Source organism: Anser anser (assembly GCF_964211835.1).
Source record: "Anser anser genome assembly, contig: HAP1_SCAFFOLD_95, whole genome shotgun sequence".
NCBI lineage: Eukaryota > Metazoa > Chordata > Aves > Anseriformes > Anatidae > Anser > Anser anser.
In genome coordinates this window covers 104,080-117,727 of record NW_028153990.1, presented here as the reverse complement: position 1 = coordinate 117,727, position 13,648 = coordinate 104,080, and the positions used below count along the sequence as shown (strand labels likewise).

The window sequence follows — 13,648 nt, the reverse complement described above, 5'->3', positions numbered from 1 at the left end:
CCATCTGCAAGCCCCTGCACTACGGGACCCTCCTGGGCAGCAGAGCTTGTGCCCAGATGGCAGCAGCTGCCTGGGGCAGTGGCTTTCTCCATGGTGTCCTGAACACGGCCAATACATTTTCCCTGCCCCTCTGCCAAGGCAATGCTGTGGATCAGTTCTTCTGTGAAATCCCCCAGATTCTCAAGCTTTCCTGCTCAGACTCAGACTACCACAGGGAACATGCAGTTATTGGTTTTAGCCTTTGTGTATTCTTTTGTTGTTTTGTTTTCATTTTGTTGTCGTATGTGCAGATCTTCAGGGCGGTGTTCAGGATGCCCTCTGAGCATGGCCGGCACAAAGCCTCTTCCACGTGCCTCCCTCACCTGGACGTGGTCTCCCTCTTTCTCAGCACAATCATGTTTGCCCACCTAAAGCCCACCAGCATCTCCTCCCAATCCTTGGACCTGGTGGTGTCATTTCTGTACTGAAAATTTTCCATATGAGTAATGTCCATATATTCCTTAAAGGATTCCCACAATATCTCAGAAAATGTTTTGTCAATGTTTTTCTTTTTTTTTTTTTTTAATTAATTTCTCAAATGAATGATTTTGACTTTAATCCTGCTTTTCTTCGTGTTCTGCCTGTAAATTCATTAATTTATTCTAAACTAATCATCTTCTGTACCTATACAACCAGGCTTCCTGTGCAGATAAAAACAATAAAGATGCCATCAGAACCTTACTGGTCTAAGGTCCAATCTGTTCACACCTTTTCTAGTGCTGGGGGAGCAGCCCCAGCATGCAGGAGGGGGTCAGGGCCAAGAGCCCAGCTGCTACATGGAGGAGCAGCCCCGGTGGCCCTCGCGGCTGCCCCTCACTGCCCGCTGGGCTCTGCCTCTCTGCTGCCTTTGGGTCGGGGCTGCTGCTTCCCTGGAGCCATGGCCATGGCCAGCAGCAGGACGTGGCCTTTTCACTGCTGCTTTCTTTTGGCTTCCACATTGTTCTCTTGTGCTCTTGTACGTGGGTTAGCCCTCAGATCTCGTGTACCTTGGTGACAGTCCTGTTGTCTCCGCACTGGCATCCCTGTCCCAGCAGGCAGCAGCAGCCTGTGTCACAGCTGCCCTCCCTGATACCACGGCAGTAACAAATGGGGCTCAGCAGGGCAAACCCAGAAGCCTGGATGCCTCTTCCAATGCCGCTGTTAGGAACAGAGCCAAGGATTTGCTCCACGCTCTTCTGTTTTCTGGGGTTCTTCATGGAGTGAAGGACACAGGCTTCCTGTCCTTGGGTTCATTAGGTTCACAGGGTGGTCTGTGAGGAGACCAGGGCTGGACCAGGATCTCCCTTTATGACAGCACTTATCAAATCAGAAGACAACAGGCCTTGGACTCATCTGTATGGGAATGTGCACCTGCTTTGGGGATGATGGTCAATGCCAGCCTGGAGAGGAATCTGGATCTGCCAGGAGATGTCAGGGGATCTGCAGGGACAATGCTCAGTGGGTAGTGATTAGAACCTTATAAAATGAATGACCATCCAAAGAAGAGTCTGGTAAAGGAAAAGGCGAATCTGAGGACTCCTTGGTCTAAGGAGGGCTCTGCAATGCCAGGAGAGGTGGTGAAGAGCGAGTAGGTGAAGGCACATAACACTGAAGAATAATAGAAGAGGCAGTATTTGAAATCTTGTGGGCCACCTCTGGTACTGCACTCGCCTGCCCTTTGTGCCCTTAGAGACACCCCATGGTCCTGCCAAGCACTGCCTGGTGCTGAGCCAGGTCTCCTGTACTGGCTTGGGGAGCGGGGCTGGCCCTGCGGGGCACAGGCACTCTGTGCTGGGGATCTCCCAGGCAAGAGACCACGGCTTCTGCAGCTTCACCGACCTCCGTTTCCTGAGCTGTGGCTGACCCCAGCCCAGGGGCTGCTGGAGAGCCCAACCAAAGAGGCCGCCTTTGTCCCAGCAGCTGCGGTGCCTTGCGAGGGGCTGGGGCTGTGGTGGCCGTGCCCAGAGCCCTGCAGCAGCCTGCGGTGGGCACTGCCATGAGGCCAGCCCAGCCTGGGCTGCAGGACTGGGCTGGGCTGGGCTGGGGAGAGGGCAGGGAGGTGGGGAGAGGTGGGCAGGGGCTGGGCTGGGCTGGGCAGTGCGCGGCAGAGGGCAACAGCAGCGTCAGGGAGCGGTGGGAGCATGCAGGGGAGGGCTCCCAGCAGTGCTTGGTGCTGCAGAGCCAGGGCTGCGTGAAGGGAGCCCAGAGCTGCAGGGACAGGGGAGAGGAGGCCCCTCTGGTCCCTAGCTGGCCTGGGAAGAGCAGAAAGGGGGGCCCAGGGCATTCATCCTCTCACTGCAGCCCGCCAGGACCGGCAAGGCGGTCATGGAGTGTCCAGGGCCAGACATTTCCATGTGGTGCGCAGGGAGAGGGCAAAGCCTTCTAAGGGGAACAGAGGGCCCCATATGTCCGCCGGACCCTACCAGTAGGGAAGTCTGCTGCCTACCTGGGGTCCAGGTCAGGGACATTGCCAGGAAACTTCCTGACCTTGTCTCTGCTGGGCCCCAACTTCCACATCCGAATGTGTCCCTTTGATGTCAGCTCCGTCTCCCCTGCCCTACAGGATGACAGAGCCAGAGTGGGATGTGTTACCTTTAGGTAGTGTAGGGCTTCTGTATATTGGTGGTGGCATAGAAAGACAGTTCCTTCACCAGTGATTTACATCCTTCTTCGTGTTAGGACATAACGTCCTTCACTCTGCTTTATCTTAGATGAACTGGATTAGGTCCTTGATTGGTCTTAGGCACAATGCAGTGCTTTTTGCCTTCTGCCAAAGCAGCACAATACATATGACTTTCCCTTACTCTGTGCATTGACCTGACAGGTCATTTCACATTTTTCACTTTCATAGTCTCAGTTTGAAAGGGAGGATTTCCCAAAGTGGGGCAAACTGATGGGTTCTGCCTCAGCCATTTGAAATGTCCTGCTCTTGAGTCTTTCAGCCTGAGTTTTTCACAGTTGACCCAGGATGGTAAATGGATGTTTAGGTGTATACTAGGAACAAGGGAGAGTATCTTGGGATCCCAGTTGCCATTTCAACTTCAGATCAACACCAAGAACCCACTGAAGAAGAGGTTTGTCTTTGAAGGGGTTTCATGTGCTGGGTTGGGCTGCAGTTTCAGGGTCAAAGACCACTGCTGGCAGTGGATGTGCCCTGGGAACTCCGTCTGTCTCCACCTGATCCACCAATGGGCTCTGGTCTCCTGCAGGTCCTTTCACACAGCTTCCATTCCAGGGAATTACTTTAAATGCACCAGAGCCTCTGGAGGCCTAATGATTTTATTGAAGGCATAACCATGAAATGTGACTTCAAGGAAATATTTCAAATGCGAATAAACTACTCTGAAGATCTTGGCGCTGGTTGCTTATGGTCAGATAGTAAAGCTCTGCCTGAATACCCAGTAATTTGTTCAGTACTTAACTAATAAAGCAACTATTTATAACCTCAAATGATTCAATCCCTTCCCTAAAATGTCACACAGTGTATCATGAAGGACTGTGAATTTTAAAGATCTGTATTCGTCACAGGAAAACAAATACTGATGTTCTGTACTTGCATCGTCGTTGCTTTGTCTGTTATGGTGTGCTCCCTCATCTTCCAGGTACTTGCATCTGTCTTGATTAACCAGTCCATGTTGGATGTCCCCTGTCCAGCTGCCTGTCTGGACCTATGCACTTCTCATGGTTCTCCTGCTTTGCCCTCCCCTTATTCTTTGATCATTCAGACCGCTCTCACCCGACCCAGCTGCTGCTTTGAGCTTCAGGGAGTTCAAGCTTGCTCATCTATCAGCAGTCTGTCTAATTGTGTCCTAAGGAAACTCATCATCGTTTATCACTGAATTCATATCATATGGATTAATACTTATCTTAATACTTATAATTCCCTATCTCTCAGTATAAAACACTTATTGTGCTGTCATCCTTTTGGGAAGGTATACCTCAATGGAGGCATACAAGATGAGGAGCTTTCTTTGCTTTTTAGAAAATTGCAGCATGTTTTCCTGTTGTTTGTTTGGAAACAGGAAAAACCCTTCTGTGCCTGAGTGCAGACAGCTCTATAAGGAGCTGGTGTAAAGGAGCAGTAACATCCAGCTGCAGACTACAGTGCAGAAATCTGGTGTAAGGAGAAGTGATGCAAGCGCCAATGAGAGAAATGGCAGGGCTGGGGTGGTGAGGAATAAGGTTGTCCATGCAGTCAGACCTCTCTGCTTTTCCACCCTATGCATGCCTCCAAAGTTACCCTGGGTCAATATCAATAGGAGAATGATGCTCCAAACTGAAATGCAGCAAAATCCATCCTTTAAAATGAGAAAGGATTTTTATTAGATGCTCTTTGAAATCTTCCTCCTTAACTACACCATGAAAGCTCTCCAATTAGCTCTACAAGTCTTGAAGAAAACTTTGGGAGAGATATGGCTCCTTAGGAGTTTCTGCATTTTAATGAGTTCCATGGTATATTTTGGTGCTGAGTCTATGAAGCACAGGTACTGAGAGGAGAATGATGCAATTGCTTAAGAAAGTAAAGTCAGAAGGAACAGTTGAATTGACTTGGAGTATTAATGGGCCCCACTGAGGGCTGTTACTAACAAAGCCTCCCCAGGGACTTGTTAGGGCAGATAATTGGAGGCCATGATTACAGGTAGGCAAAGGCACTGTGCTGAGAAAAGTCCAGGTTTTAGTGAAGCAGAAGGGCCAAGGCCTGACCCCAGCCACTAGGAGGGGAGATCCTGAACCCCCATGTCTCGCTCAGGGCTCTTCCTAGGGTCTGTGGGATGTGGTGGGCAGTGCGATCCCACGAGAACAGTGGTATGACACCTCTCCACCTCTGCATAGGGTTGCAAGGAAGCAATGAGGTTAGCTTGCAATGAATATAACGTGTCTCCTCATAAACTCTAGCCAAAGGGACAGAAATGTCAGGGCTGTTGGGGCCTTCCCTTCTTGCCAGCACCCCCTACCTTCTCCTCTGCAGGCTTTCCTGTGCTGTGCCACACTTTGTTCTATTTCCTTGAAGCCTGCAGACACCCATCTCTGTTCACCACCTTGATCTCATCCCAGCATTTCCATCATTTCACCAATGTCTTGTCAACCCTCACCAGCTGTTCCTTGAAACACAAAGCCAGGGTCTGACCACAACACTCTTGGGGTGACCTCTGGCACCACAGCATGACTCTTTGAGGGATATTTCTTCCTCCTCATGGCCAGTGCCACCCTTCCAAGATACACTTTGTGGCAGTTTTTTCTCTCCTGCTCTTTCCCAATACCAAAGAAAGCTCCATAAGGGTGGAAACCACTCCTGAAGTAGGCATCCCAACCCATCAGGCTCCTTGCGGCCTGTCAGCAAACCAGACACGAGTCACCTCACCAGCATCTTCCAAGCCATGGGCCTGCTGCTGGCCTTGCAGCTTCTTGGCGAGACGCACCCAAGCCTTGTGCCGCCTGCTGTCCAGTCATGGACTCAAGCAGAAGGGGCAGGACAACCCATATGCGGGTCTTCTTTCTGCCTGGGTCCTCCTGGGTATGGAGGCAGAGGGGATCCCACAGTCAGCATGCCAACCAGGTGCCTTCTGCTGGCCTACCAGGGCCACTGGCAGATGTCAGCCAAAAAGTACAGATCCCAGGGAGAAGTCAAGGGTGACCTGTCAGCTACTTCAGACAGAAGTGACCTCACAGTCCCTTTCCGTGACACGTTCCTGCTGCTGCCCTATCATCTGCAGAGACAGAAGTGACCTCACAGTCACTGCCACAGCCACATTCCTCCTGCTGGGGCAGGGGATCCTGAGGCAGAGCTGAGCTCATCAGAGCATTCCCACCCATCTCCTCCTTGTGTTTGACGAGCTGATCAGATCCATGGCCCCTCACAGTCATCTTGGAATGCCATGTGAGTGCACAGCCTCCTCACAATGCCTGCCCTGCCCCAAAGGGCCAAGTGCCTCAAGTAAAGGTTTAGGAGAGGGGTTGCAGATGAGGAGGTTAATGCACAGGAACGGGGACTTTGCATGTTAGGTGTTCATGCAGGGAATTAGGGACTAGGGCTCACCTTGCTGGTTTAGAGATTAAGGAAATATTTATTGGGAGTGTTTGGTGTTCTGCTTGTGGTGTCAGGTCTCTGGTTAGGGTATGGGCAAGCTCTGTGGTTTAGTTTTTTTGTTTTGTTTTGTTTTATGTGTGTCAGGAAGTTGTCTAGGGTTAACTAGAGCATTTTAATGCTAGTATTAAGGGCGAGGATTATGGTGAGCAACAGAATAAGAAAAAGGGGCTATGGGCTGACTTTTGTCTTCAATGGATGCTTTAAGGTCAGGCAATAGATTAGTGGATTCCTGTCAGGGTGTGGAGTAGCACTTAGGTTTAGGGGTTAAGGAGACTGGTTGCAATAGTGTGAGGGCCTCACATGACTGTTTTAAGCCATTGTTACAGCAGAATCAACATTACCTGAACCCTCTTACCTCTACAGAATCTTTAATTTCTGCTGGCCACGCTCTTCTTCCCTCTCCCAAATCTCACACTGCTCCTGTCCAGGCTTTTCCTGACCTCCCCATATCAGTCATCTTATTGGGATCAGCTTATTAGTCATCTTATTGGGAGCAGCTGTGCGCAGCAGCTCTGCACCACCACAAAATGCACTTCCTGCCTACAAGATTGGGTTCCAGAGTGGCCCCTATAGATCCAGAGTAACTTTTCCCAGGCCCTCATGCATGCCTCAGTTTCCCCCAGGTGTCTCTGAGGCAGTAGCCCCCTCTGTGTAGAAAACAAAAAGCAGCCCTGAAGGATGACTTTAGGCAAAAGCTGACACCTCTGACATGACAACCCCTGTCCAAGACCTCTTCCTCTACGGTGACTACCAGATACTTAGAAATAGTGGATCTCACAAACTATGTGCAAAGCAGTTGCCTTCTGCAGACCTATCAAGAACACTCTCTGATATGAACCTAAAGGCACAGATAGGAGTCAAGGGATGAGCTGTTGGCTACTTCGGAAAGAGCTCAAGTCACAACCTGTTTTACAGACATTCCCTTAGGAACGGATTATGAATTTCTGAGGCACCACTGACCTCATAATACCATTCCTACAAAGCACCCCCTTTTTGGCCCAGAATCTGACCATCTATCATAGAATCATAGAATGGCTTGGGTTTGAAGGGGCCTTAAAGAATATCTAATTCCAACCCCACTGCCACAGGCAGACATGCCACCCAGCAACCCTGGTTTCTCAGGGCCTCATCTAACCTGCTCTTGAACACCTCCAGGGATCGGGCATCCACAACCTCTCTGGACAACCTGTTGCAGGGCATCACCACTTTCTGAGTGAAAAATTTCCTCCTAACCTCTAATCTAAAACCTACCTGCCTTGAGTTTAAAACTATTTCCCCTTCTCCTGTCATTATCTGATTGAACAAAGAGTTGATCTCCCTCGTTTTTATAAGTCCCCTTTAAGTACTGAAAAGCCACAATGTTGGCCAGGTGGAAGTGAGCTGGTTGTGATCCTTTGAGCCCATGGCACTGCTGCTGGACTCCCAGCCTCTCTGACACACAGGAGACAGCTCCGTGCCAGTCCTGTGAGGTGCTAGGGCAGGAGTGACCTTGCAGTCAATGCACTACCTTTTTTCTGTCATAGACTCATAGAACTGGTCACTTCCAATTTGGGTTGGAAGTGACCTTAAAGATCATCTAGTCTAACCTTCTTCCATGGACAGGGACAATTTCCATTAGATCAGGTTGGCCAAAATCACCTGCCAACTGGCCTTGAACTACGGCTCACCTTTCTGGCTTAGAAATTAAGCAAAAATTTAGTGGGAGGATTTGGTGTTCTGCATAGGGTGTCAGGTCTGTGGCTGGGGTACGGACAATCTTTGTGGTTCAGGGTTTTGTTTAGGTCTGCCAAGAAGTCGGCTAGGTTTAAATAGAGCATTTTAATGCTAGTGTAAAGGGCAGGGATTAGGGTGAGCAAGAGAGTAAGGAAAAGGGGCTATGGGCTGAGTTTTGCTTCAAGGGATACTTTGAGGTCAGGCATTACAGTAGTGGATTCCTGTCAAGGTGTTGGAATAACATTTAGGCTTAGGGGTTAGGGTTACTGGTTAAAATAAGATAAGAGCTTTACATGGCTGTTTTAACTCAGTTTTAAAGCATCGTCAACATTACGTGAAACCTCTTACCTCTACAAAATCATTCATTTCTGCTTTCCAAGCTCCTCTTCCCTTCCCCAAATCTCACTTCTCTGTTGGCCAGGCTTCTCCTGTCATCCTCATATTGATCTTATTGGGATCAGCTTTTTGAGGGCTCTCATGATATCAGAGTATCTGTCTCACCTGTCGGCTACACCATTCTTGAGACAGAAGTGGCGTTGCAGTCAAGAGGGAAAAGGGCACAAAGTTCCGTAGGAGCATCCTGCACAATATGCCCATCAGCTCTGCACCACCACAAAAGTGTACATCCTATGTAAAAGTTTTGGTTCCAGAGTGACTCCTATGGATCCAGGGTAACATTTCACAGGCCCTCATGCAGGCTTTAGCTCCCTCCATGCATCTTTGTGGCAGTGGCCACCTCTGTGGAGAAAACTGAAAGCAGACCTGGAGGATGACTTTAGGCAAAAGCTGAAACCTCTGACAGAACAACCAGAGCTGCTCAGCAGAGCGAGGGGGCTGTGGTGCCTGGGGCATGGGGGCACTCTGCAGGGCCATGCTGGGTAGGCTGGGAGGCAGACCCAGCTCCTAGGGTCACTGCCATTGCCCCAGGGCTGCAACAAATCACCAGACTCCTGTGCTGGGGCTGCTGCATGCCCTGGGGCTGCAGAGCTCTCCTCAGCCTACTCACACCAGGTTGAGCACTTGAGCTCTGGTCAGTCCACATGGAACACGCTCTGTGGGCTCCATGCACTGCTATCTCCCACGCACACGCTGCCCCCGCAGATGTCCATGCATGCTCTGCACACACCACTCTTGCCCACAGGTCCCGTGTGTCACCAACCCTCCCCTCTTCCCCTGCAGTAGTGGCACCTCACCGCAGCAGGTTGGTGCGTCTTCAGGCTCAGGGGTGTTTCCTGAGGGCCTGCCCCGTGTGGGGAGTGGTGGGGAGGAAGAGAGCAAGGTCAGCTCCTGGGGCATGGCTGAGCACAGCCCAGCCATCCCGCACCCCAGGCAGGCACCTTCTCCCAGGCTGAGGCACACATGCAAGGTGGACACTTCTCCATCAGCCCAGCTTCACGCAGGGACCTTCAGCCCTGCCCCAGATCCCGGACTCATCACTTCCTCCTTGTCCACCCACAGACATACATTGCTTTCCATTTGGGGACTCTTGCAGGACTTTAAGGATCTGCTAAAGCCCTGGATTTCCTTGTTTCTCACAGCCTTCTCACAAGTCTTTCTCCTGGCCCTCCCCGCTGCCCAGCACTGCCTCTCAGGTGGCACTCAGTGACCCTTCCCTTCAGAAGGGCCTTTGGGCTTCCTCAATTGTCCTGGTGCTTATTAGCACCTTCCTGGCTCCTTCCAGAGCTCAGAGCGAGCTTTCTTGTCCAGCATGGGGCCCTGCACTGGCTCTGGCTGGGACGGAGTTACTCTCTGCAGAGCAGCCCCTGTCGTGCTGTTTTTGATGTGACCAGAGCAGTGTTGGTCACCCACGGCTGTGGTCGCTGTTCCTGAGCAGCGCGTGAACAGCACCAAGGCCTTCTCTGCTTCTCACTCTGCCCTACCAGCGAGTTGGTTGAGGGTGGGCAAAAGGCTGGGAGGGGAACCCGCTGTGAAAGCTGACCCAGCCTGACCCAATGGATGATCCATGGCACATAACATAGTGCTCAGCAATACATGTTGGGATCATCTTTCCAAGACAAGGTGGCAGTTTCTCAGAGACTGCCTGCACAACGGTCTGCTAGTGGGAACTGATGAGTTACAAAATGCTCATTATGTTTGGCGTTTGATTTTCATTTCTTTCTTTTTTCTTTTCCTTTCCTATCCTTATGTGTCTTTCTCTCAATCTGTGAGTTTTACTTATTTATGGTGTTCCCTCCCCTCTGCCCTCTAGAGGAGGAGGAAGGAGGCAGCTCGTGCATGTTGCTGCCTGGGGTGAGCAAGGAGGAGGCTGGCTATGGTGCAAGGAAATGGAGGTCGGTGAAGCTGCAGGAGCCCTGGTCTCTTGTCTGGGAGATCCCCAGCACAGAGTGCCTGTGCCCTGCAGGGCCAGCCCCGCTCCCCAGGCCAGCACAAGAGGCCTGGCCCAGGCACAGAGCAGCCTGCCCCGAGCAGGTGCCTACACAAAGAGATTACTCTTCCTCCTTTACCCATCTGTGGAGGCCCAGAAATGCTGCCCTGCTCTTTCCCAGGGCCATCCCTGCTCCCAGAGAGCCTTGCCCAGGGCAGTGTGTCCATGCTGGCCTGGCTGGCCATTGCTGCTTCCCTGCTGTGCTCCCGGCAGGGCCCCGAACTGGTGGTGCTGCTGTGCAGAGCCAGGGGCTGTTGTGCCCTGAGACCCTGTGGGGACCCTCCCCTGCCCGTGCTGCTCAGGGTGCTGGACAAGAGCTGCACCAGACCTGGCCCACGAGGCTTCAAAGAAGGTCTCCTCAATTACAATGCAGTTTCATGGGCCTTCGCTTGCTGGCTGTTCACCACCTCCCCTGGCATTGCAGAGCCCTCCTTAGCCCACAGAGTTCTCTGATTCGCCTTTTCCTTTGCCAAAATCTTCTTTGGATGGTCACTAATTTTATGAGGTTTTAATCACTACCCAATGAGCACATTGTCCCAGGGTTGCCCTGATCTCTCCTGGCACCTCCAGATTCCTCTCCAGGCTGCCATCATCAATCCACCCCACTGCAGGGTGCCTAGTCCCATGAAGAGGAGTCCGAGACCAGTTGTTGTCTGATTAGACAGGTGAGGCCATAAAGGGAGCTCTTGGTCCAGTCCTTTGCTACTCACACACCGCGCTGGGACTTTCAGCCTGTGCCCTACACTCCATGAAGAACCCCAGAAAACAGAAGAGCACGGAGCAAATCCTTGGCTCTGTTCCTAACAGCAGCATTGGAAGAGGCATCCAGGCTTCTGGGTTTGCCCTGCTGAGCCCCATTTGTTACTGCCGTGGTATCAGGGAGGGCAGCTGTGACACGGGGCTGCACATTGCCTGCTGCTGCCTGCTGGGACAGGGATGCCAGTGCAGAGACAACAGGACTGTCACCAAGGTACACAAGATCTGAGGGCTAACCCACGTACAAGAGCACAAGAGAACAATGTGGAAGCCAAAAGAAAGCAGCAGTGAAAAGGCCACATCCTGCTGCTGGCCATGGCCATGGCTCCAGGGAAGCGGCAGCCCCGACCCAAAGGCAGCAGAGAGGCAGAGCCCAGCGGGCAGTGAGGGGCAGTCCCGAGGGCCACCGGGGCTGCTCCTCCATGTGGCAGCTGGGCTCTAGGCCCTGAGCCCCACCTGCGTGCTGGGGCTGCTCCCCCAGCTCCAGAGGAAAAGGGACAAGATGGCAACTGAGACCAATGAAATTCTGATGACTTCGATATTGGGTTTATCTAATAAAAAGCAGTGCTTTATCAGAAAATAATTAACCTGTAGGAGGCTAAGAATAGTATTTTATAAATCAGAAAAAAAAAAAAGTTAGAGAAAATAATAGTACGGATAGATAATAATAAAAAAGTATGGTTTTTTTTTGTGAAAAGCTGGGATTTCTGATTATAGGCATATTATTCTAGGCGAATATGCTGAAAATATGTGTATTCAAGCAGTGTCCTCACTGCATCCCTTAGTTCCTGGTTCTTCATGCAGTAGATAAGGGGGTTCACAGCCGGAGGCACTACTGAATACAGAACTGACACGACCAGGTCCATGGATGGGGAAGAGATGGAGGGGGGCTTCAGGTAGGCAAACATGTCAGTACTGACAAACAGGGAGACCACAGCCAGGTGAGAGAGGCACGTGGAAAAGGCTTTGTGCCGGCCCTGCTCAGAGGGCATCCTCAGCACTGCCATGAAGATCTGCACATAGGACACCACAATGAAAGAAAAACATCCAAACCCCAAAAAAGCACTGAACATGAGAAATCCAGCTTCCCTGAGATAGGAGTCAGTGCAGGAGAGCTTGAGGATCTGAGGAATTTCACAGAAGAACTGGTCAACCGCATTGCCTTGGCAGAGGGGCAGGGAAAATGTACTGGCCGTGTGCAGCAGAGCATAGAGAAAGCAACTGCCCCAGGCAGCTGCTGCCATCTGGGCACAAGCTCTGCTGCCCAGGAGGCTCCCGTAGTGCAGGGGCTTGCAGATGGCAACGTAGCGGTCATAGGCCATGATGGTGAGAATTGAATACTCTGAACCAAAGAAGAAGACGAAAAAAAGGACTTGTGAAGCACACCCTTGATAGGAGATGGCCCTGGTGTCCCAGAGGGAATTGGCCATGGCTTTGGGGAGAGTGGTGGAGATGCAGCCCAGGTCGAGGAGGGCGAGGTTGAGGAGGAAGAAGTACATGGGGGTGTGGAGGCGGTGGTCGCAGGCTGCGGCGGTGAGGATGAGGCCGTTGCCCAGGAGGGCAGCCAGGTAGATGGCCAGGAAGAGCGTGAAATGCAGGAGCTGCAGCTCCCGCGTGTCTGCGAATGGCAGGAGGAGGAACTCGGTGATGGAGCTGCTGTTGGGCATTTGATGAGTTTGGACACAGTTGTCTGTTGAAGAGGATAAGGCAGAAAAAAGTTAGAAGAGACTTCTCTGAGGAAAACCTATCACAAAACTTAGAGCAACCCACGCCTGAGCCTCTCTCTTTGCAAGAGAACATTTCTGCAGCTCTATCACTCGAGTCCCAGCTGATGCTGTCTGAGAGTGGCACTGGGAGCAGGGATTGCTGTGGGTTCCAGAGGAGTCCCTCCTGCTGTGAAGCAGGTGGCAAGCAGGACCATGGGGGAAACTCAAGTTCAGTCCACTTATCAGATCCATGAACTTTGCAGTGTTGTTGCAAAGTACACCTCCAACCACAGTGTGGAGCAAGGCAGATTTTCTTTTGCTTAGGGCAATGATCACACTCTTGTGTTTCCCAATAAATGGAGACAGCTTAAAGCCCCAGTCCCAGTGCAGCTGGACAGAATCCTCACCTTGTCTGCAGGTGCATGAGCAGGATCTCAGCTTTTCTCTCTTCGCCAGGGCTGCAGATGCCTCCCTCCAGCTGCCCACAGACAGCCATCCAGCAGCACGGACATGGCCTTAGAACGGAGGTGTCTTCTCCTTCGGGCACCTGGATAATACAAGGATGCCATGAGAGAGCTGCGTCCTGTTGGAGAGCAGCCTGCACACCAGGAGGATGCCCCAAGGACAGAGATGAATATTTGCGAGCTGGGGTGTCCCAGCATCCCAACTGCACCCCTGCAGAGTCTGGAGCAGGCTTGGCCACTCTGCTTTTGGTTTACTAGGGGCAGCTAGGTTATGACACTCCAAGGGGCTTCTGCCAGTCTTCCTCACCTCGCAGTGCAATCCAGCAGGACTCTCAAAGCCCACTGCATTGCCCACTGCCCTCCCAGAAACAAGACCCAGGAGGAGACCCTTCCAGGACCTGCAGCTGCATGGCCCTGCAGCCAGACACTTACCTTGTCAAGGGTTGTGCAGATTTCTCCTGCAGTCAGCTCTCAGCATCCTCCCACTCCCAACTGCCTCCAAGTTCTTCTCCAAGTT

General features: G+C 51.7%; 1 protein-coding gene across 1 annotated transcript; it reads right to left on the bottom strand.

The window, feature by feature from the left end:
* Positions 1-10,387: 10,387 nt before the first annotated feature.
* Positions 10,388-12,721, bottom strand: LOC310891037 (olfactory receptor 14C36-like). Its single transcript, XM_083853338.1, has one exon. The coding sequence runs from the start codon at positions 12,626-12,628 to the stop codon at positions 11,684-11,686; it is 945 nt and encodes a 314-aa protein (XP_083709464.1). The 5' UTR covers positions 12,629-12,721; the 3' UTR covers positions 10,388-11,683.
* Positions 12,722-13,648: the final 927 nt, after the last annotated feature.

Excerpts from the sequence above, each read along its gene's own strand:
- LOC310891037 (XM_083853338.1), bottom strand. The coding sequence starts at position 12,628 with ATGCCCAACAGCAGCTCCATCACCGAGTTCCTCCTCCTGCCATTCGCA.